Genomic DNA, 21,731 nt, shown 5'->3' on the forward strand with positions numbered 1-21,731 from the left:
ACAGTGGGAGAGTCAAAAAGCTGTCATCACAAAATTCATAGGATGTTTTGGTGTTCCCACTCTTGCTGGCCAGCTTAGCTGCACTTACCCCTTGCCAAGCGAGCACGAGCACTGCTGCAGTCATAACGCTGGGAAACTGAGTGAGGAGTTGCCTAGGGTCATGACTGCACCAGACAGGTGAATACTACGCTTAATTCACACGTGAATAAGATGCCACAGTGGCCCCCTCATGCAAATGCATTCATCCCTGTACCGTTTCTTCCTATATGGGAAAGCAATTCAAGCTAGCCTGCACAACTGGTTCTTCGATCATTTTTCTGGATATCCGCTCTTCCTTCTCCCTTTTACACAATATGCCTTTCCTCCTCTCTTGCTCCACTTTGAAGGAGCCGGGTATCTATAGACCAGCACAGGGACAAGAGGCTGGCTGGCTGCAATGTGGCCAGAAGATGCCAATGGAAGGGAGGGAAGACCAGAGGACAAAGCTGTGCTTACATGAAAGAGGAGATGCAGAAAAGAAAGAGGGAGAACTGATGTAACACACAAGCACAAAGGCAAGAAGAGTCCAAGGGTAACTGAACCTCTCCCTCACCTGTCACACAGTTCAGCAGGTGGTTTAGGGGTAGAAGGGACTCAGTCAAGTAGAGAGGGCTTGGGTGGGAAGGGGTAACACTTGTACGCAGAGCTCAGCTTTGATTTCCAACTTGGTTTCACAGCAGGTGAGCACGTACATACTGGTGGGTCTGCGCTGTGGCAGGGCTTGTACCTGTGTAATTTTTTTGACAAAGGCTTCTGCTCCCCTGCGTCACCCCCACAGCAATGCAGTGGTGCAAGTTCTGTGCAGAAATGTCCCTCTCTGCTGCACCTCACCCTTCTCTCAAGTTAAAGCATGTGACTAGCCCTACACAAACACCATCAGTTTTACAAGAGGTTAGAAATCCTTCTGCCTCTCCAGTAATTCATATCTGTCCAAGGAAGAAGCTATAATCCTGACATACAGGTTCAAGACCAGCAAGGAGTGCAAAGGTGTGCCAAGGAGATACAGAAAAATCATCCAACTTCCAGAAGTGCAGGGAAAACACAGAACCACCTCCTAGAGTGTCCAGTTTCTACAAACTGTGCTGAAAAATTGTCTCAGTCTACCTGTAGTAGAGGCTTGAGGCTGCAACTGGTAAGAAGTGTCCTGAGAGTAATAAGCCCTTAAATCCAAACCAAACCAGGTCACCCTGTTTCTTAGATAAGGTTTATCGTTCTCATGGGAGAAAGTTGTCCTTTTGTGTTACCTGTTGGCCAATGACTCTGCTTTCAAGCAGTTTGCCAGCTCTGTGGCTCCCACCGCAATAATGCCACAAATAATTTAAGAGCTACCACTTTGGATCAAAATTTTAATGAGGCACTGAACCCACAAAAGGGGCTCTGTATAGCATAATTAAATAGAATGGGCCTAAATAAACAGTAAGGTTTTACAAGTTACGTTATAGTTGAAAACAGCTGGGAGGCAAAGAAAGGAGCATTGAAGATGCATGATGTAAAAAGGCATTTCACAGAATGCAAACACTAAAACTTTTCATATCGCACAAACGGTAAAACACTACGAGCACATGGTTTCCCTTTGATTTGGAAGAATCTGTGTGGGGCACAGGGCATTTGTTTTTTTCCTTCTGCTAGTCAGCATAATGAAATATTTCACATGGAAACCCAAACAGTGGCAAAGAAAGCCATTTGTCCTTCGGAAAGAAATAAATACTGCAGAAACTGGTAAAGTCAGTAGGAACATCTGGTTCAGTCAGGTCATAGGATGCTGGATCATGGCTCCAAAATGCCAGACAGTGCTGGGACTCCTCAAAATAGTCTTGCAAACAATCAGAATTGTAACAAGTCTGTTTGGCTCAGAGCTGCAAGACACTTGTTTCATGGTCACACCAACTCCTCGAATCCACTGCAAGTGGTGACATTCAGGCTGAGCCAACTAGCTCAGCATTCAACTCTGTCTGCATCAGCTATTTACAATATCACGTTTGTTTCACTCTTGTCAATATTTGATCCAAGAGCTGCATAAACCCTACAAACACAGGAAGGTTTCGATTTCACATTAAGATAACGTTGACAGTGGTGCTGCTGTATCGCATTAACTCAGTGCACTGTTACTCCTTGAGAATGAAATTTCTGGTAAACTTGGTTTCATTTCATTTCCCCCCAGTCCTCTCAGCAGCCTTTCCTCAGAGCCGTAGCTATTGCTGCAGTTCTGGGCTTGTGAATGAAAAGTTTCTAAATTCATCTTGGTTTATCATTGGAAGAATTCCTTCTTCAATGGGAGTCAGAATGGGCTCCTCTTTTATAAAATCTGGATCAAAGTTGCTCACGTCATCTTTGGATTTCTGTCAAAAGGAAAAGCAAAGGAAAGAAATGTCAGAAATTCACATCATCTGCTTGATACTCGCTCTGCATCTTTATTCTGGTCTTGAGTGCTATGAACCGTCACCTCCATAACCCAGACTAAGCTTACTGAAAGCTTTTCCTGGGGTTGGACTGGGAGCAGCTGAGTGTCCCCACAGAACCTCTTAGAGTGCAAAGCCTTTTAGAGCCTCTTCAGGCTTCTGACAGGGAAACTACTCTCTGATTTAACTGACACCACCTCTGATACATTGCCTGCCCGGACACGGTAGGTCAGGGCACATAAATCAGTTCCCTTCCTCAAGTGGCAGCACAGACCCAGCCATTCAAACCAGTTATCAGCCGTGTTTCCCATTAGCTGACTCCACACAGCCCCTCCTTATCTGCAGAGTGTCTCAGCTGGGTTTTGGGTGTGTGTGTGTGCGCGCATGCACTCATCTATGTGCGAGCCATTAAACTTGCACAATAATGAATTACTGGGCCGTGGGAAGACAAATGGCTTGCCTCCAGGTGCTGGATTCCTTGCTATGTGCCACAGAGTGGGACTGTTTACAATGCACACACACAAACTGGGTTTGTGGCACATTTTGACAAGGCGTGTGTTTTTCTTGCATCCAGAACAAGGTTTTGTTGACATTGAAGTCTAATGTTCCCAGATCCCGTCCAGCTCATGGTGGATGGAGGAGGCTCCCTTAGCCTTTGATTCATGTCAAGAAACAACTCAAGAGCCTGATCTTGAGCTGCCAACTGCCTGATCCTGCATCCAGTGATCTCCATGGAGCAGGACTGGCTTGACCATTGCCACTATGAGCTTGCAGAGTGACCACAGCATGAGATAAAGCTACTACAGGTGACAATTTCAAAGGCAAGGAAGCCACAGAGACAACCTTGGAAAGGCTCTCCATGGAGAGCAGCACTCTATCACAGAGCATCCTTAGGGCTGTGTGGCACCACTGGGAAAAGGGGCAGCACTGTGTTCCCTCCAGCCTGTCTGCCATTGGAACCACTCAGCTGACTGGCCTGAGCAGGGAACACTGTGCTGGGTGCTGTACAGACAGCGAGAGACAAGAGAGAGACAGCCCGGTTGTGAAGGTGTAGGTGGAACGGGCAGGATGAGAACTACTTACCCTGTTTTATACTTGGGGCAAGGCAAAGGGTAGTTAGGTGCCTAATCTGCTGCAGTTGCTTTTAAAACCTGCATCTTTTGGCTGAGCTGCCTTGGAAAATCCAGCATGGAGGGAAAAAGCAACCTGTACAACATCAGGTGGCCAACCAGCAGCCAAGCCAAGACCAGAGACCTCACCTCTCGGCTCCCGGGCCAGGGCTTTTGTGTCAAGGTTGCCCTTCTTTCACCTCCTTTCTTGTCTCATGGGGAAAAAACCTGCTTATAGAGCCCAGAAGAGGAAAAAAACCCAAGGGATCCCTTTCCCCAACCCCTCCTTCTTACGTACAATTCGGGGCCTGAATGGTGGCTCCATCTGACGCTGGTTCAGCAGGTCCCAGTCCAGATCTCTGAAGTAGGAGTGCCGCAGAATCGCGCTCTCACCGCCCAGCCCAGGGCTGCCCAGCCGCATGTTGGGGTTCTTCGTCATGAACTGCAAAACAAAAAGGGCTGTTTGTTTCCTCCCATCCGGCAGCGCCACAGGAGAGGGACCTGTTAGCAGTTGCACAAAAGCTTGTCCTCAGCTTTCCTGTTGAACCCAGTTGCTGGCCAGACTTCTCAATTTCATTGTACTGGAACCGCATGCAAGGAACTTGACTCATTCTCTAGAGGAAGAAGTCAGGGTGTATTTCTCCTTGGTCCGTTTTCTTTTGGTCAAATCCTTGGTTACCACAATACGAAAAGACAGTTGAATTGCATCGTTTGCAACATTATAAATGTTGCACAGTGGTTTTGGTGGTTATTTATTTCTGTATTAATTTCTCAAGAGTACAAGCTTGCTCTCAAATGCTGCTCACCAGCCAGCCAGGCTTTGGACTGGAGTCAGTCCTGAGCTGTGTCTTTTTCCTAAACCTCAGCCTGCTGAAGTGCAGCCAGAAGCCTACGCTTTCCTTCCTGTCATCTCAAGAAACAGAGGAATGAGCAAGTCACTGGCTTTTAGAGCCCCGCAAGCCCTGAGCAGATGAGAGCAGACAGGTGACCGTCTCCTCTCTTGATGGTAAAACTCTAAAAGAGGATTTATTTTTCTAACATTTTTACTCTGCTACCAGTGAAAAGAAATCTCAAACCTCAGCCAAAGTGCCTTGATTTGCCAGGGAGGAATGAGAAAAGCCATACATCATGCACACAGTGCGAGAGGGCCCTGGCGGGTGCCCTTTGAGTCCCAACAAGAATGATGAAGTGTGAGTGCTGCAGATATTTTTTAAGGGGAAGGGGAAATATTGGGGGAGGAGGGGAATCCTTTCCCCAGGCAGGAAAAGAGCTAGTTAGCTTGTTAATTTAGGATTATAGTTCTTAAAAATTCAGTAAAAACCAATCTTTCCCCTCCCCTCAAGTATTTCTAATTCATTAGAGAAATCAGGTTATGTTTAAACTGGGAAAATAGCCGCTTTTATTTGCCTATTGAAACAGGAGCATAAAGCAAGCTCTGGTGGAGGTGTCCAGACGATTTCCTCGAAGATGAAAGAGCATTATGTTTAGCAAATAGCTGAACCAGCCAAACCAGACAATCGGTCACTGTTTCAGGAATGACCAAGTCTGCTGCATCTCGGCAATGGGGAAATGAAAAGAAGGGGAGGTGCAGTGAGAGACCAACTTCATTCTGAATGTAGGAGCTTTTCAGAAGGTACAAATTCTCCTAGGACGAGTGGATAAAAGGTCCAGTCATTCCCTACCTAGAGAGAAGACGGGGAGAAGAAAGACGACTGCCAGATTTATTTTCAAGTCTCCCCAATACCCCACCCTGAGGGGGCTTCAGAGCCAAAGTAAATGGGGCATCTGCATCTAAGCCCTTGCAAGACCCCAGACTCTGCACAAAAACCCCGGCCTGACCTCCTGAGCCCTTTGAGGACATGTGCTGCCATGCGATTCACTATGGCAGAACTGTTTTCCACCATTCCACCCCAAAGCATCAACAGAAAGTGCTGCTGAGTGCACCCAGATTTGTAAGAGCAGTCACCAGGACAGCAGCAAAGCCAACGTGGCTCTCTGCAGCCGAGGTCTTCCCATGCTCTCCTTGGATTCTTCAGCCTTTGGTTATACAGCATTTCCATGGTCAGGCTCAAGGACAAGCACAACTTCTCCATCTCCCCAACCCTTTCAACCTGTTTTTCTCCCTTTCTACCAGCAGAACCCAAACACTATTTGTTTCCCAAGAGACTCTGCCCCAAAATTTCTGTGGGATACTGATCTCCAGACAACAGCTTGGTTTCCAACCAGAAACGGGTCAAGCCAAAAGCTCTGAGAGACCTGGTTCAGACAGGCCTTTGCAAGTCTTAAACTAAACTTCTTTGGTTTGCAAAACAGGTCAGAAATCTCCCAGCAGCCCCATCTTTCTCTAGAAATTTCCTGCCCAGCTTCTTTGTCCCCACAGATGGATATCTGCACCTCACTAGCTCTTATTTGCATTGCTGGAACACCTAGAAAGCTCAAACAAGATCAGAGCTTGCTGGTGCTGGAAGTGGTATAGACCAAACAGCCCAAAAAGACATGTCAAAGAAGAGAGGAGAGCTGGGAATATGTCCCATGTCTCCCAGCTCTTGACCTACCGCCACCTCCACTATAACAGGAAGCTTCTGCTAAATCTGGAAGGAAAGAAAAAGCAGATAATCTCTGAAAAAGTCTGGTACCGTGATTTGCTTGGGTTCCCATTCACGTTCAACCACGTAAGATGAAAACCTAAACTGGACCACCCCTTCCCAGACCAGTTCAGATCCCTGGGATATAAAATTGTGTTTACATTCCTATTTGCTTGCTTTGTTCCACATGATGCCAAAATTGCACTAAGCAAAGGCATCCAATGCAACAAGCTGAGAGTCAACGTAAGTGCATTCCTGGCTGCTTAAAACACCCTTTTTCTTAGGACAATGCGGATTAGCCATGGGGCATCCCTTGAGATGGACTATTTTGGGCTCTGAAAAAGCAAAACATAATATTTGAAACAAAATGACAGTTCAAACTCATCTGGCCAGCTCCGATTTGTGCATTGGACCTGCAGACTGAGAAACCTCAGCTGGGTAACTCTAGGCACCATCTACCCTGTGTTGGGTGCTCAAAGAAGGCAGGAGGAGAGCAAAGGCTTCAAATTCACCCACTGCTGGAACACATCCCTTGGTCTGGCTGCTGAGAGCGATGCTGGGCTGCCACAAAACCCCTCTGAATTAATCCCTGCCTCTGACAGGAGTGAGCTGACCTATAGGACACCCAATCAAACAGCACCTTCCCCAGCTGTCAAGCGTGCACTCCTTGAAGCGTTCCCCAGTGCTGCCACCTCTCTTGCTCTGTAAAACAGGGCTTTGAAGCACAAGGGTACCAAGGGCTGGAGTGGTCCACCAGCACCATAAATCACTCTGGACAGGTTTCTCTGATCTTGTTTCCCAGATACTGCAACCCGTTAATACAGGCTAGCAGGGCCTTGATAGTGAATATAAGTCATGCATTCTACAAAGAGTATCAATGCAGTATGAAGAGGCCTCCCTTTCATGGCAGTCAAACATACTGATGTGCTCCAACAAAACAGTGGGATATAATTTCAAGGGACAGTCAGTTGCTTATTGTTAACTTACATCCCCGATAAACATATTGTACGCTACACTGAGACCTCTCAACTGCATCTGTGCATGGGAACTGGCCCTGAAAACGTTTTCCTTAACCATCATCATGCAGTCCACAAAATATGTTCCTGTATTCCGGGCAGCCACAGCATCCCTGCAGGTTACTCGGCCTGTGGATTTACACACACCTCCACACCCGGGGGCTGTGACAGAAAATGAGAGATTGGCCATTGCTGGTCTTCCCTTTACATAAAATCTTCCGGTGAATTTTGGAAACAGCCAGTCCGCTGGTGAAGGTGGGGTGTTTCTTCTGGGAAGTGGCTCCAGTCTTTATTTGACAATTGGGCTGAAAAGCAGGTGTACAAACTGTGACTCCGAGAGAGAGTACTGATGCTTTGCACTGGAACAGTTACCTGCCTTACTGTAAGGGGTATATAAAATTAAAAGGTGAAAATTTTGAAGACAGTTTCCACTAAAATGAATAACTAATCCTCTCAAACACTAACTGAATTCACCAGTAATTAATCCACTGACAAGTAGATAAAGTTTTAGTTTGTGTTGTCCAGTATGTCAGGAAAAAACAAAAGGCTACAATGACTTCTCCAAGGCTCAAAAGCCCATGAATCCTTCTCTCTCTCTCCCCCTCTCTCTCTGCCTTAGGCAGTACTGACATTTCTCTGCTGCAGTAGGGTAGCATCTGATGGCCAGTCTCATGCCGCCTCTGCTGTCTGACGACACTTCTAGGAAAATAAACACAGAACTTGGGATTTCTCAGGAACTTAATTAGAAGCCCAGCCTTCATCTCTGAAATAAGCAGCTGGAGCCCATACCCATGTCTCTGACCATGTAAGAAGCACTTCTGGGCCAAACAGCAGCAGGAAGGGTAAAGCTGAGTGCCCAGAGCACACATGGGCACAGAGACACTGCCCTCTGCACACATGCAGACTGTCCAGGAGAAAGGTTTTTGGAAGTGCAGCTAACCTTTCACCTGATCGCTTCAGCTGCATTCAGAAACAGCTGGAAAATGTCTTACGAAGCGTTGGCTGTTCCTGGCATCCATGGGAAGGGCAGTTAGACTGCTGCTTCACAAGTTGGACAGCCCTAAACATCCTTCCAAGTACAACCCTCCAATGTTTTTGCAGGTGATGAGAGAAGATGTTCAGCAGAAAGTTTTCCACAGCAAAACGTCATCTCCTAATGTTTATTGAGTATCTCTCAGTTTGCATTATAATCCAGAATCCAGCATGAATCTCAGCCTCTGGCACACAAAGCCCAGTGAAGAAACACAGAAAAAAATGTAACAGTAACAATGACAATGCAAACCAGAGATGTTTCTGAGCAGAAAGAAACATGTAATCACCCAAATCCAAGGTGCCTCCCAGCAAAACCAATAGCGAGACTATCGATCTTAAACCTGAACCAGGACGTCAAGGCCTCACTCTGTGATCACATCCAGCCATGGGGAATTATCCCGTTCCTGGTGTAAAGAGTCCCTTGGGAGCATCCTCAAACTGGGTCCCTTTAGGCTACACCAGTTTGTCGAGCAGCAAACTTGAGTGAGGCTCTCGCTGACCTCAGCTAACCCTCTCAACAGCATTGCAGCCAAAACCAGCAGCTGGAATGAGCCAAAAACATGACTTCACAAGATCATTTGCAAACATTTAGTTAAAGAAAATGCAGCAAGCCATGACAAGAAATTAAAAGCTGGAGATTAGTCCACAGAGGACCCGTGAAGTTACAAGGGAAAAATGCAAACATAGCAGTGCCAACCATTAGGAAAAATCTGCGTCAGCCCTGGGAGCTCAGCCTGCGAGCAGGTGAGGAAGAGCAGGGGGCCCGTGCCAGTCCTCCCCTTCACCCACTACATGGCTCAGACCATGCTGGGAAGGGCTCCAGGTCTCCCAGTCTGCTGGGCAAGGCTGTACTGGATTTCTTCAGTGCTGCTCACATGCAGCATTGCAACTTCTGTCTCAAAAGGCTGAGTTGGCAAATCAATCTAACGGCCTGGAAGTCAGTGAAAGGATGTTTGCACAAAACAGATATTTCCAAGCATTCATTTCCTTGAATTTACAAGTTTCCATTCTCAATACTGGAATCCCTGATAGGTTTCTATGTAACTCATGTATGTGCTATTTGCGTCATCATAATTAATCTAATGAGTAATATCGCAGTGACTAGATTACAGGAAATTGCATCATGTTCTGGGAGAACATTAACAAGCCCAGACCCCTTCACAGAAGTAATGCACTTCATGAAGGGAAATACAATTTTCTTCTCACCCATTCTCTTCACATTGGTAGCCTTCTGGACAAGGAATAAATTATTATTTCTTATATTAAAGGAAGTCTTAGACACACCAACTCCCGTCAGTACTCTGTTGCCCTCGTCAGAGCACATTTACCTTGTAAGAGAATGCCCATGCCCCTGAGCAGCTCATCTTTCAAATGCAAGTGCAGGGCAGAGATGGAGACTCTCTCCCATCTTACAGGCAGGGAACAGAGGCCCAGAGAAATTCATCGCTTTGTTGTGCCAGGAGCTCAATGGCAGCCCATTGCAAATATGATGGCAGACCCTCAGTCCCACCTCCTCTCCGTCACAGCTTCCACGTACCTCAGTGGGCCTCTATTCAGGACTGTGCAATCACAGAATCTTAGAATCATTAAGTTTGGAAAAGACCTCTAGGATCATCAAGTCCAATGCAATAATGAACCCCAACCCCTTCCATTAAAGGAAAGAAAGATTTCCCTGTTCATGATATTAATATTTCCTGCCTGTTGGTGTTTCTCCCATGTTACTACCAAAGTGAAAAGCAGCAGCAGCAGCAGCACAGAAGATTACCGCCCCACAACCTCTCTTCTAGTAATGAGGGAGAGCAGGGAGATCAGGAGATACCCAACATGCTTGTCTTCGTTAAGATTCATGAGCTAAACTAACAGGGCAGAAATTAACTTGAAAGGAAATAAGATTTCTCAAAGATCTATTTGATCTCAGACAAAAGGGAATCGTTATATAAATAGAGCAATTACTCTAATTAAGGCTTCCCTCCATGAATCTCTTGACTGAATGCTGCAGTTGCTGAAAACAGTTTGGCCACCTATTATGTAAGGCAAACAAACCCACAGTCTGGGGTTTCATTAGCCTTCACCCACCCCTAAACAAAGGAGAAGAAAGATGGCTCTATGGGTCCGTCTGTCAATGTCTGTAGTATTTTTAATGATTGGAAGCCAGGAGGCATTAGCATAGCAGAGAGACTTCTTTTTCCTCTTTCTTACTTTTTTTTTTTTTTTTAAAATAAAAAGCTGTTCTTTTGAGTCAGACTTGTCTTTTGCTCCCTTGGGCAAGGCTCCCATCACCTTCCATCACAGTCCTGCCAGGGCGATGCTCACAGGCGTATCTCACTTCCTCATACAAAAGCAATCCAGGGCTCAGACACACAAGTGGGCCATGGAGAGCGAGGGAGTCAGCACAGCCTAAATGGTGTCAGCTGAAGCTCCACAGCCCTGGGAGCAGGGTGGTCAGAGAGCTCTCCCATGGAACTCCTCGTATGGCAGCTCAGCTGGTGCCTGGTAACTTAAACTGCAGCAATTTGGCTGTGGGTGTGAGCTCAGTGCTTGGGAGCCCAAGTCCTACTGACCTTCAGGGGGGATTGTGCTGCTGAGAATAGGACTTGGAGTCATTGCGGCTCTCTCAAGTGCTACCTCTATTTTACGCTGTGGATTTGCTTTGACTGCAGCCATTAGAGGCCACATGGCATTTCAGCTTCCTACCCTACACACAGCAGGATCGATTGCTAAAAGCCCTAATTTGTACCAGCGCAATTCATCGTGGTGCTGAGCCAGAATACAACCCCTGTGCTGGTGTCCTGGCTACAGAAATCTGTGACCAGGCGGAATCCTTCAGGGCAGAGAAGGTCTGGTGAGTGCAGTGCCAGTGCTCAGGAGTACAAGTCTGCCCTGAAAGATTTTAAGGGGTTGAAGGAGAGAGAGAGAGTGTGAGGTCTCAGTTATTTCTTTTTCCAGATAAAAAAATGAATGGGAAGGGAGGTAAAAACCAGTCTTGAGCTGTGCTCCTAAAAGCTAGGAGACTGACTATAACGCTAAGCATGACAGCAGTCACATGTTTAATGTGCCGGCCGCAGGCAAGAAGGACAAAATGTCAGTGCAGTGGATATTAAGCAGATAAATTTGATCTCGCTTTCCTGTAGTGCAGAAATGGCTGCTTGATGCTGCTCAGTCAAAGCTCGAGGGAACAAGAAGGATTAACCGTATTGCAAACAGTGCTGAGCAAGAGAGACTAGCAAAATAAACCAAGGTAGATAGAGCAACTCATGCGTGGCATACACACATCCAAATCAGTGGTGTAAACTGATGTAACTTTGCTGACTATCACAAGGAGAGAACTTGGCCCAAAATATTCGAATTAAATGTTGCCTGAATAGCTACAAACTTCCTTGCTGTGCTGAAATCTCCCTGTTTCCCTGCCTCTCCCCACTCATCAACACTAATGCAGAATGAAAAGGCCACAAGTATCAAATGCATATTGGCCACTCACGATAGCTAGTGATTTATGATACTTCTGCCTTTGGTACTCCTGTAATAAATAATAATAAAAACCAGAAATTAACTTTAGTCATTAGATATATTGAATATTTAACATAGGTTTTGGTCAAGATGCCACTCCAGAAATCTATGTTTTCAGAACTGATGAGTCAACCCCAGTTCCCACATGGGTCACCAGCTGCACAGGCTGCTCAGACAGTATCAAACTCCGGCTGCTGTTTTTAAATTACCCCGATTGGACTACAGGTACAACATGGGAATATGCAGGTCAATTACTAAATCAATAAATCAATCACAGTAACACAAACATGGAGGGAGAATGAGCATCACACTAATTAAAAGACGGGGCATGATCCCACTCTCATTTTAAGCAGTGGTAAAATCTCCCTAGGGTTGTATGGGAAAACAATTAATCATTTTCTGATAGTCTTGTCAAGACGAATTGGGAATCTATTACACAACCCTGGGTGGCCTATTTACATAGGGTCAAGTACAAAGGGGACTAAAGTGCCCCAGACAAACCTGTAAAGGCCAATTAAGAAAAAAAAATCACAGGAAAATACTTCAAAGGAGCTTTTTTGTGGCCTCGGTTATATTTCGGTTCTTTTAATTTTAAAGTTCCTGAAAAGACACAGCAGGTCAGAAAGTTCAAAGCTAGAAGGATGAGTAAGACCTGAATAGCTCGGACAGTCAGAGATTTGTTACCCCTATAGCAGTGCTGAGACCTCCCAGTTTGACAGACTGGCCCCCTCCGCTGGGGGCTGCACAGCAAGAGCTGGTCCCACCATCCAGCGATCATTCCCATCTCCAGGTCAGACCCAGGGTCTGAAGGGAATCCTTGAGGCATCCCCCAAGACTGGATTTTAATGGACTTCACCAAAACGCCTTTGAGGGTCTATAATCACACCATTTAACTGTGTCAGAGCTGCTAAGAAGGGAGTTTCTCAGCAGTTGCTTACAAGTCTTGGGCTTGACCACGGGATTTGCTTCTTCCCAAGCGCCTAGGAGCAAGCAGAAAAAGAAGAGGGGGAAGACAAAGCCAGCACCATGAGTGCTCCTTCACTTTTTTTCCTATTTCTGGCAGGAAAGAGGAGGATGAGTCATACCTGACATTACAAAAGGCAGGGGTAAGAGCTTTCGTTATGAAGCAAATCTGAGCCTGCCTGCCACCGACCTAAACAAGAAGCTAATTTCAGCCTATTGGAAAGGGAAAGGTAAAAGACCTAATGACTACTTCACGATAATTTTGGCCTTGGCAAGCTACATAAAGACAGTTTTAGTTTTCTTTCACAGTGAATTATTCAGAAGCATAGGACTATTACTGTGGGGAAGAGGAGCACATCAGAAAGGGGTGTGATCGATTGACAGAAGAGATTAAAATCAGTGGGGAAAGCTGTTTGCTGTTTGAGAATTAGAAGGCAAAGAGTGAGACAGCATGTTACAGAGATGGATATGCACGCTCAAGCAAAAGAGGTAAGAAGGCAAAGCCTTGTCACTTCACCGCAGTGTGTATTTATGGCAAAAATGGTCTAGACAAGAGATCATTTAAAACTGCAGAACTTTTTCCAAGTTGGGAAACAACAGGCTCCGTAGTCCTGCTTTTGCTGCAGAGGCTCCCAAGCCAACCAGGAAATGCAAGATGAAAGCATTTCTAAAACACAAAATAAAGAAAAAAATGTTTACACAGATCTGGCATAGAGTTTCACAGAGAGATTCAAATATTGGCCTGAGTCTGACAGTCAAAGCTTAATCAAACTGTGCAAGAGGATTTACTGAGCCTGCCAACACTGAAGAGATGCCAAGGAGAATAATTTATTGGCATATTTGAAGGCATTTTTAATATCTGCCTTTGTTAGCAGGCTCCTCTGCTCTGAGAATAAAGCAATGAGCTCACGTAGTTCCCTCTTTGATTTCAGTGAGTCCACCATTGTATTGTTTCTTTTCCTTTTAATCTTTTTCTCAAAAATACTCGCAGCATCTGGTTCATTCAGAGACAAGTTCATTCTGGCAGTTCCAGCACCGCACGTGAAACATTATCTGCCTATTTCTGTTGGAATATGTCTGTTGGAAAGAAAGAACCTGGCCCAGATCTGTAGGATGCAAGAGCAAAGGAGAGGCATATGCCCTGTACAGAGTGACGTAAAGGAAGCGTAGGCAACCTTGCACCATCAGCATCTGGCTGTCCTGTTTCACACCTTGTAAGTGTTCAGGAGAGGCCTGGGGAGCACAAACAGGGGGGTTTGGTCTAGCTCACAGAGTGGCCAAACTGACCACCCAGGACTTAGGGAAAAGGCGAGGCACAAAGCCAGCAGGAAGCACATACACTTTGCCCTTGGATGTGCCAAGCAAAGCACAACCCAGGTATTTTGAGTCATGTGTTGCTTGCTGTAGCATGCAGGGAGGATGCAGACACCTACTGTGGTATATGAGCTGATGACAGCTAGTTCTGATCCACCAGTATCCAAAGGTTTTGGAGCCCAAGCAAGTGCAATGTATGAAGAGAATAAACGTCTCCAAAATTCAGAAGACCTCACCCTCCGTGCTGACATTAGGGGTGAGCAGCTGCAGCAAGTAGGCAGCTTGGACCATCCATGTCTCTCCTGAACTTAGATGTCCTCACCAGCAGTCTGAAACCAGTCCTTTCCCCTCCACTCCTCTGTCACAGCAGACTGGTCACTTTAATTACATTTAAAAATCTGCCTTTAAGTCTTTCTGCTGTGAAAACCCTGGTCTCTGCTTCCTCTTCTCATTAATGGCATTTTCAAGTTACTTACAAGCAGTGGGGTCAGCCTGGCTCAGCACTGAGCACTCACCATCCAGAAAGCCTTTCTGAAAATAAGCCGTGGCACACACAAAAGGGATCCTCACTGAGGGTTTGGGCAATCGTGGTGGCATCCCCTTAGGATGGGTAGTTTACTCCACAGCACAGCTCAGCATTCATTTTGCTTTCTCCTTCAGCTGGGCCTGGGCGGAGTGCCCTAGGGAAATTTCTTTTCTGTCTCTCTCCAATCTCCTTTCTTCTCAACCCATTATGGTAAATGCATGCAGCACAGCCTGAGTCTTCAAGGGCTCTGCTGGAGCTGTTACCCTGCATCCAGCCAGACTGGACTGCCCTCTGCTCTGATCATGCAGGACATTAAAAGTTCCTCAGAACTTCTTCAGAATGGCAAAAAATAACTACCCAAACACTGTACTCCCCAGCAAATCCTGGATTTAACTCACACAAACATAATAATCAAATTTATTTCTCATTAGGAGCCATCATTCAGAATTCCTGAGAAATCACAGGATGGCTGGGGTTGGAAGGGGCCTCTGGAGATCATCTTGTCCAACCCCCTGCTTGAGCAGGCACACCCAGAGCAGGGGGCACAGGAACGCGTCCAGGCGGGGTTTCAATGTCTCCAGGGAAGGGACTCCACACCCTCCCTGGGCAGCCTGTGCCGCTGCTCTGGCACCCGCACAGGGAAGGAGTTTTTCCTCATATTGAGGTGGAACTTCCTGTGTTCCAGCTTGTGCCCATCACTCCCTGTCCTGGCGTTGGCACCACTGAAAAGAGCCTAGTCCCATTGTCCTGACACCCACCCTTTAGATATTTATAGGTATTGATGAGATCCCCCCTCAGTCTTCTCTTCCCCAGGCTGAACAAACCCAGGTGTCCTAGCCTTTCCTCATAAGACAGATCACAGACTCACAGAGTGGTAGGGGTTGGAAGGGACCTCTGGAGATCATCTTGTCCAACCCCCCTGCTTCAGCAGGCACACCCAGAGCAGGGGGCACAAGAACACATCCAGGCAGGAATACCTTACTGAAGTCAAGACAGACAATATCCACTGCTCTACCTTCATCGACCCAGCCAGTCACGCCATCATAGAAGGCTATCAGGTTGGTCAAGCATGATCTTCTCTTGGTGAATCCATGTTGACTGTTTCTGATAACCTTCTTGTCCTCTACATGCCTGGAGATGGCCTCCAGGATGAACTGCTCCACCACCTTTCCAGGGACGGAGGTGAGGCTGACTGGCCTATAGTTCCCCAGGTCATTCTTCCTGCCCTTTTGAAGATTGGAGTGAGAGATGATGGGCTTGTTTTCACCAGATGGAGAGGCAGAGGAGGGTACCCTTCAGATTTAGTTCTTCCTCATCTAGTATCACCTGGAAATTTAGGGAAGAAGAAAACCCTAACATACACACACACTTTCCCAACCACTACCTAACTTATTTCTATGTATGCATATGGATACACAAAGCATTTCTACAATTCACTATCATTACCCTCTAACTTAACCCCTTATTTTAAGGTAGAATTGAGCCACATTTCGAAATAACATCCAGAGGCTTCCTCCAGCAACTTAAGAGAAATTGCTGGTGAAGCAAGTCATTATGGCACCTTGTGGGGAGGTCTCTTGTGTCTGATGGCTACGCGAGTGACTGAGGGACCTAAGGCAGCCTCATATTCACTCTTCCGGGCAGCAAAGGAATGACACACTTCTGTAGAAAGTTTTGAGTGGCTTTGTTAATTAACAAGATGAAAATTGTCCGAGCTGTTGTGGAAGGGCCCCCATACCTCTCTCCCACTGAAGATGAAGTGACTGGTTGCTGTCTGCACTGCAACATTCCTGAACCCTTTCCTTGCTCTCCAGAATAACCTGTGTGTGCTGTCTCCTAGCAAAGGGGTAAAAGTTATACTGCCAGCAAGCCCTTGGTATTGAATATTGCTGTGTGCGCTAGCTGTACAAACAGGCCAAAAAACCTAAGAAACTAACTGAAAAGCCCTAGTTTCTGGGTTTCAGTGTGTGACATGGGCTCACAGGAGTGGGAGAAGAGGCTTTTCCTTTCTAGGTCAGGGCTTTTTTGACTTCTTGATCAGGCTTCAAGGCTGTCTGAAGGTAAAGGGATTGGATTTAAACTGTGGCACATTTAACCATTCTGCCTCCCATCACTCCCAAAAGCCATGCAAGCTCCCTCCTGGCTTCCCACAGAAGCTGGGAAGGAAATCCCAACTCCCTCACGTTGTCCTCCAACAGCCAAAAGCAAGTCCATAAAGCACAGGCCATCAGAGCAGGACCTGACTACTGCTGACCCACAGCACTTCATTATTGCTGTGGCTGAGTTTGAAGCACTAATTCCCACACACAACAGCCCCTTGATGTTAACGTGGCAGAGTAAAGGGGATTTTAAGAAAGTCTGCAAGAGCAAAGTCTAAAGGGGGACATGGAGGTGGGGTGGGGGTGTTAGACTTTAGTGGTGTTGTCAGGGTGCAGAGAGCACCAGGGTATCCAGAGGGGGGGAAGTGAATTCAGTGACACGAAGCAGCAGAGAGTTCACTAAACCAGATTATTTGCCTTCTGAGTCAGCATCACTTCCAGGCTATTGTTATCTAGAAAAACAGATCAACTTCAAGTTTTTCTTTTGCATCCTTGGCACTGTATTACTGACATCATTTTTCTCCAAGATATGGGTCATGTTTGCTTTCAGCTGAGCTCCCTCACCTTTCAATTCTCACTCTTCACGCTAATCCACCAGCACTTGTGTTCCCCCATGCTGTTCCACCTGCGCTGGGCAGGAGTGCAGGCTGCTAAAACCACAGCCAATTTCCTCTCCAACTTCCCTTTTTCTTGCCCAGTGTTTATTTTTCACATGAAAACCACTTGGAGGGGGACATAACCATTCTCATGCAGGCTCTTAACTCTGGTAGTGTTTTCTTCAAAATGCATGTTTTTAATCAGCTGGAGGGAGAACAGGCTTTAGTCTCATTTTTGTCCCCAAAATATACAGCTACAGACAAGGCTGCCCAACCCTCACTTTTGGAAAGGGCATTTCAGCTAGGCCAGAAGCGTTTCAGAGCTCATGTTAGGACTGGAGGTCGGCACACAAATGGCAAGAGACACCCTCAGCCTCAGCAGACTCAGCTGTGACAGGAGTTCAGAAATCCAGGGTGCAGAATGCAGAGCAATGCTAACACTTCCGCGGGGAGATGCTGCTTTCTAGCCCCTGCTGTTGTCTGGCTCTGAGAGAGAAAACATCTAAGCTGCAATTGCTCATCCAAGTTTCCAAGCCTTTGGGCCAACCATTGCTACTTCAGATCATCAGACCACGGAGAGACTCAATAGGCTTAACCCTTCTCTCATCTGAAACCAGACTTGGAAAGGAAAATCCCTGCAGCTTTTCCAGTGAAGTTGCTTCCCATTACACTATCGACTTTTTGTCAAGACCTGATTTTCACTGTGTCCCTTCATTCTCCCCTCCAACTAAGCCCGACTGTTAGCAAGACAGAGTGACTGAATTGCATTTGAGAAAGTCATACACGAAGCGAGTGAAACATGCTGCCAAAATACCACTCCGCTTATGGGAAACAAGAGGATTGTATTTCATTCTGCAGTTCACTCAGCTGAATCCCAAAGCCTCTGGCTGCCTGGAAGGCCACCCTCTTTGCTTAAGCACTTTTTGCTAGTGACAATTTACAAATTCAGAACATCGACATGCTGTAACAAAGCAAACTCCAGCTACACTCTCACCATGAAATATATGGTGCGGCAGTCTCCGCTCTCTGCATGCTCACAAAGTTTCTTTTTCACAGTCTCTTCGTCATCAGACACCGGCGACTACTCTGTCAGCTGATGGCAAAGAGTATTTGAAAGAATTTCTTTTACAGACACAAACCCAATAGCTCCTCTGGCATAAACTCCTTGTGACTGCATTCAGGTAGGGCTCCAGAGAAACCTTTTTTGGGGAATCAAAATCAAAGAAAAACTTACGTTTAGAACGAGCTGAAGTGGTCTGAACCCATACAGCAGCAATTCTCCTTTTCTGCACTTTCTTTACTCCCACAAACAAATCCATGCCCAGTTCGACTTGCTCACACAAGCAGGGGAGACCTCAGTTTGAGTCCTCTCCACCTGACTTGAACCATCAATACCTAAATTCCCCAGTGACACACTCAGACGGGGCAGGGTACACGAGCAAGATTTTCTACCTCCCTCCTCCGGGAGTACTGACTCCTGCAAAATCGTGCTGATTTGCACTGATTTAGCTCTGCCCTTTTGCCAGCTCATGAGGGAAAATATCAAGGACCAAAAGAAAATTAAAAAGGGAGATAGATAAAACCTTCTTTTTATAGGGCACAAATATTTCTGCTTTTAATTCTAAACAAGGTCCCAGGGCACTGAGGTTGTTTTTGTTTTCCTTGGTACCAGTGCTCAAAAACACACCAGGAACACCCAGTGACGTAAATGAGGTCCTAAGGATGTATTTTGGTTATTATCAGGAAACTGTAAGTGATGAACAGGATGCAACCTTCAGAAATCGGGTGGTTTCTGATGGGGGAAATTGGTGAAGCACAATTATGGTAAATGAAAGCAAAACAAAATAACAGCATCTGTGAAATGAGTCCTAAAACCTATTATTCTTATTTACAATGAAGCTCTTCCTGAAGGCAAACAGATCAAGTGCTTTCTAAACCTAGATTTCTAAATTTCTAAACCATTTGTAAAGCATCTCTAAGCACCTACACCTGATTGCATCTTCCTGGCAGAAGAATTTGATTTTCGTTTCAGAGCTTTGTACCACTCAAGAATAAGCGAATTCTCACTAGCCCTGTTCAAGGTTAGAGGCCAGAACTTTTAGTGAGGGGATAATCCAGTTATTAAGGCTATTAAGGCCTTCGCCTGCAATACAAGAGACCCCAGGTTTAATCCCCTGGTCTTCCATATGTTTCCCATGCCATGTAATTATTTGCAACCATTTATGTCACTGCAGTAGTTGAGTGCTCCCATTTTCCAGAGTTCTTAATATCGTGGGTTAGAAGGCACTGTCACAGCTGTAAATCAGGGAGTTCGAGTTCAGTTTTTGTTGGAGGTAAACACAACAGTAATTAGAAGATGCTCACATGGTAATAATGCTATATATAAGAGAAATTAGCATCAGAAGTCTGTGAGAAAAAAAATCTACATATTTAGCAGCTAGAAAATCAACTGTCTTCCTTCATAAAATAGCCATAAGGGAATAAAAAAAAGCCAGGTTCACCACTCTGAATTCTGAAAATACTGACCAAACGTTATCAGTACACTGCAAATACAGTATCTCAGCACTGATCACATTTGTAATCATTCAGAAGAAATCAAAGTGTGGGGGTTTCCTCCATTTTAATCTAGAGCCCGAGACAGTCTTATGACAGGATGCTTCCTTCCCATTAAAGCCAACATGCTCTGATGCCTCCAAAAGCTCAGCATGTGAAAGGGAAGAGGAAATGAGGAACTCTTCTAGTGAATAACTCTTGAACCCAGAAGCAGCTACTATGAGGTTGCAGAAATTCAGGCTGTAGCCAGCTGTCATCTGTGCTGTAAAATGATGCAAGAGTCACCTCCAGTTAGCAGCCACCCAAGGAACAGAAACACTGAAGACCTGAAAGACCTCGAAAAAATTTCTGTTGCAACTTCCCACTAGATAATCACAAGGCTCCTGGTTAATGCCCTGATTTTCAGCCTTTTCCCCAAAACAGACTTCTGGTAGTGTAGTGTTTCTCTTGAGCAACACGTGCATTTCGGAGAGGCAGGTTTTTTTTCATCTGGGTTTCATCAGCAACACATGATAGAGCAGACAAGCAGAGCGGCTGGAGAAGGGACCTTTCTTCAGGCAGGTAACCAGCAATTGCCAAGTTGACTGTGCAGTTTTGGAGACACCCAGTCAAACTCTGTTTAAATTCTTAGCTCCCTCTTCAATTCTGGCCCTCTTTCTCCAGTGCCACTCATCACGCTGCTGCTTGTTAATCGCAGAAGGGACTCACTGTTAAAAGTTGGGCTCTGAACATGGGCTAGAGCAGCCTGGGGTGACTGCAGCTTGCACTGGCTGTTTCTATGAGGTTCTTATTGGAATTAGGAAAATAAACATTTCATCATTAAGAGGCTAATACAAAAATCCTATTCTATTACACCCTGAAATTCCTGTTATGATGATCATCTACCTGACCATATTTTACCTCCATCTCATACTTATGCAAGATACCTGCAACAAATCCACTCTGCTATAACTTGTCACTGCAGAAGAGGAATTGGCTCAGGCATTTAAGAGTCCCAACCCAACAACATGAATGCTGCTCCAGAAGCTGTAAGGAGTCTAAAGTTCACATTTTTTATTTTAAATATGCTGCAGGTTGTTTCCAAAACCCAAGAGACCCTTCAGCATGACAACTGATCACTCCTGAGCACAACCTGTGATTTCAAAGCAAAACCCTTTGCCTCCTCAAGAAGTGGGTTTTACTCTGAGTTGATTTCTATGGAATTTATCAGACGCATTTTCAGCTACAGAAAGTAATTGCTCAGTCCATATCCAACAGAAACCTTTCAGCAGAAAAATTCTAGATTCTTGCTACTTAGGATCTGACAAAAACAAACTCTCCTCTTTCCTTTAAATGGTCTTGTCATTCGTTAACCCATTTCTGTGAGTCAGCGCTCCACAAGTTGTTATAAATTACTATCTTATCCAACTGTTTCTTTGGCCCTCTATTACCGCAATGGTTAGTAGCATCCAGTCTTAAACGTACCTTTGTTCACAGTGCTTTTGCAAGGAAAGGAAATACTCTGATCCCTCTCTCCAAAGGGTACTTAGAGATATGTGATTTGATCGGGGCAGGAAGAAGTCAGTGGCAGAACAGCCAAGTTAGGTCTCCCAATTCCTAGGTTAACACCCTCACCATTTAACCATCTTTTGATTCATTACAGTAAAGCCACGAGTTCCAGGGCACTGAGAACCACTTGTACATGCAGAGCCTGAAACCTTCAAAAGCTTCATTCCCATGTCACAGGCAAAGATGCGAGGCACATGGGTAAGACAGCTCCTGGGAGAATTCAGGAATACATGGAAGAACAACAGCTAAGTGTGGCCAGCAGCAGCTCTCCTCAAACTGGTTGCTGTACAGCCCCATTTTTTTTTCTCCCAAACACACGAAAATCAAAAACCTGTCTTTGTGTGCAGGTAGACAGAATCCCTGAGGATGGCTGTTATTACCAACAGTCAGAAGGAAGGATTATTGTGCTCTAGTTGCATGGAAATCATATAGTGGCTACTGATTA

General features: G+C 45.7%; 1 protein-coding gene across 2 annotated transcripts in view; it reads right to left on the bottom strand.

Annotated features, from left to right (window-relative positions):
- Positions 1–1,371: 1,371 nt before the first annotated feature.
- Positions 1,372–21,731, bottom strand: part of PRKCH (protein kinase C eta) — a 137,670-nt gene continuing 117,310 nt past the window's right edge. For both annotated transcript variants that reach the window (XM_075104152.1, XM_075104151.1), the window contains exons 13-14: positions 3,846–3,989; positions 1,372–2,378 (exon numbers count right to left, since the gene is read on the bottom strand). In XM_075104152.1, the coding sequence (XP_074960253.1) occupies positions 2,232–2,378; positions 3,846–3,989 (291 nt within the window). In that variant the 3' untranslated portion in view covers positions 1,372–2,231. The remainder of the gene's footprint in view (positions 2,379–3,845; positions 3,990–21,731) is intronic.

Source organism: Phalacrocorax aristotelis, chromosome 9 (genome assembly GCF_949628215.1).
Source record: "Phalacrocorax aristotelis chromosome 9, bGulAri2.1, whole genome shotgun sequence".
Taxonomy (NCBI): Eukaryota; Metazoa; Chordata; class Aves; order Suliformes; family Phalacrocoracidae; genus Phalacrocorax; species Phalacrocorax aristotelis.